The 2,006-nt window shown below is 35.8% G+C and overlaps 1 protein-coding gene across 1 annotated transcript; it reads left to right on the plus strand.

The window, feature by feature from the left end:
* The first annotated feature begins 128 nt into the window (after positions 1-128).
* LOC109338495 lies at positions 129-1,805 on the plus strand. Its single transcript, XM_019575755.1, has 3 exons — positions 129-858; positions 935-1,394; positions 1,505-1,805. The coding sequence occupies exons 1-3, from the start codon at positions 129-131 to the stop codon at positions 1,803-1,805; spliced, it is 1,491 nt and encodes a 496-aa protein (XP_019431300.1).
* Positions 1,806-2,006: the final 201 nt, after the last annotated feature.

Below are 2,006 nucleotides of genomic sequence, written 5' to 3' on the forward strand. Positions count from 1 at the left end.
CGGACAGATACGTTGTCAAATGTAAACATTTTGGTACAGGATGTGAGTGGCGAATTCGCGCTTCTTATAACGTTAAATGCGATCATTGGGAGATTAGAAAAATTAGTGGAACACATAGTTGTGTGTCTATGGTAGTTTCTCAAGATCATAGTAAATTAAATTCGTCATTCATTGCAGACCTTATTGTTAATTTGGTATCTGCAGATCCGAGTATACCAGTTAAGGCACTAGTGAAAGAGGTGGTTAGTCGTTTTGGTTATACAGTCACGTATAGAAAGGCGTGGACTGCAAAACAAATGGCAATGGCCAAAATTTATGGTGATTGGGAAGGATCTTATAATGAGTTACCACGTTGGATGAATGCTCTACAATATTTTTGTCCGGGCACAATTGTAAAATATCAAGCACATCACGAAGTTGTAGATGGCATGGAAGATCCAAGTCGAATCATTCTCGATAGAATATTTTGGGCTTTCAAACCATGTATTGAAGGGTTTGGTTATTGTAAACCAATCCTACAAGTGGATGGTACATTTTTGACTGGGAAATATACTGGAACATTGCTAATAGCAAGTTCACAAGATGGAAATAGACGTGTATTTCCAGTTGCATTTGCCATTGTCGAAGGAGAGACAAAAGAAGCTTGGGAATGGTTTTTTTTCAATTTGAAGACCTATGTTACCCCACAAGAAAACCTGTGTATCATATCAGATAGGGGGACAGGTTTATTAGCTGCATTGCGAAGTGAGTTGACAGGATGGTCTAGTGCACAATCAGTTTATTGTATTCGTCATGTAGCTAGTAATTTCAATAAGGAATTCCGTGATTTTGATCTAAAAGATAAAGTTGTAGAAATGGGTATGTCCTATTTATATTTTTATTTTATTAATATTGTTATATTATGGATATTAATATGTTTGTATTTATTTACTAGGTTATGAGTTGATGCGACCACGGTTCGAGCGAATGTTGAATTCGTTGCGTCAAAAAAATTCAAGGGCTGCTGCATGGTTGGACCAGATTCCAAAAGAGAAATGGAGTCAGGCATATGATGGAGGGAGACGATATGGCCACATGACTACCAATCTTGCTGAATGCATTAACGGTGTTTTGAAAGGATCAAGAGCTCTTCCTATCACTGCACTTGTTAGAGCAACATATTATAGGCTTAACGAATGGTTCAATGAACATCGAAATGAAGCCTCTAACATGGTTATGGCAGGACATGTATATTGCGAAGAATTGACAAAGGTTATCAAAGAAAATCAACGTAAATCTACATGTCAACTAGTTCGTAATTTTTCACGAGAGACTGGAGTCTCTGAAGTTGAAGTTGTATCTAGGTCTGCTGGTCGGCAAGTGAGGCTGTATACAGTAAAACTTGCTGAGAATTGGTGTGACTGTGGAGAATTTCAATCATTACGATTGCTATGCTCTCATGCTATCGCAATGTGCGCTTATTTGAATTTAGACTGCAGTGCGCTTCTTTGAATTTAGATTGCAGCCAATTTATCTCAACAATTTACCGCCTCGATAATCTTCAGAAGGTTTATGGATATGAGTTTCAACCACTTGGTAATGAAGAATATTGGCCTCCTTATTCAGGTCCGACATTCATTCCCAATCCTGTTATGCGTAGGAAAAGAAGTGGAAGACCAAAGACTTCACGCATTCACAATGAGATGGATGAAGTTGAAAGTGAACAACTTAAAAAATGTAGATGGTGTAGAACCGAAGGTCATAACAGGAAGACATGTCCATTGCGATCTAGAGAATTAGGGGAGAGTTCTAGGCAACATTCGTAAGACTAGTTTAATTGTTAGTCAATACCTTTGTAATGTATTTACATTGATATAAACTTCTTTTATAAAATATGTGTAGTGAATATACTATAACTATATACTATAAATATGTTAAAACTATATATTATAAATATGCTAACTAAATATACTAAAACTATATACTATAAATATAATAAATAAATATACTATAACTATATACTATAA

Source organism: Lupinus angustifolius, unplaced genomic scaffold (assembly GCF_001865875.1).
Source record: "Lupinus angustifolius cultivar Tanjil unplaced genomic scaffold, LupAngTanjil_v1.0 Scaffold_27_8, whole genome shotgun sequence".
Classification (NCBI taxonomy): domain Eukaryota; kingdom Viridiplantae; phylum Streptophyta; class Magnoliopsida; order Fabales; family Fabaceae; genus Lupinus; species Lupinus angustifolius.

Coding starts and splice junctions, on each gene's coding strand:
- LOC109338495 (XM_019575755.1), top strand. CDS start 129: ATGGTAGTTTCTCAAGATCATAGTAAATTAAATTCGTCATTCATTGCA. Junction 859..934: donor AGATAAAGTTGTAGAAATGG/GTATGTCCTATT, acceptor TTTATTTACTAG/GTTATGAGTTGATGCGACCA. Junction 1,395..1,504: donor GTAAAACTTGCTGAGAATTG/GTGTGACTGTGG, acceptor TTTAGATTGCAG/CCAATTTATCTCAACAATTT.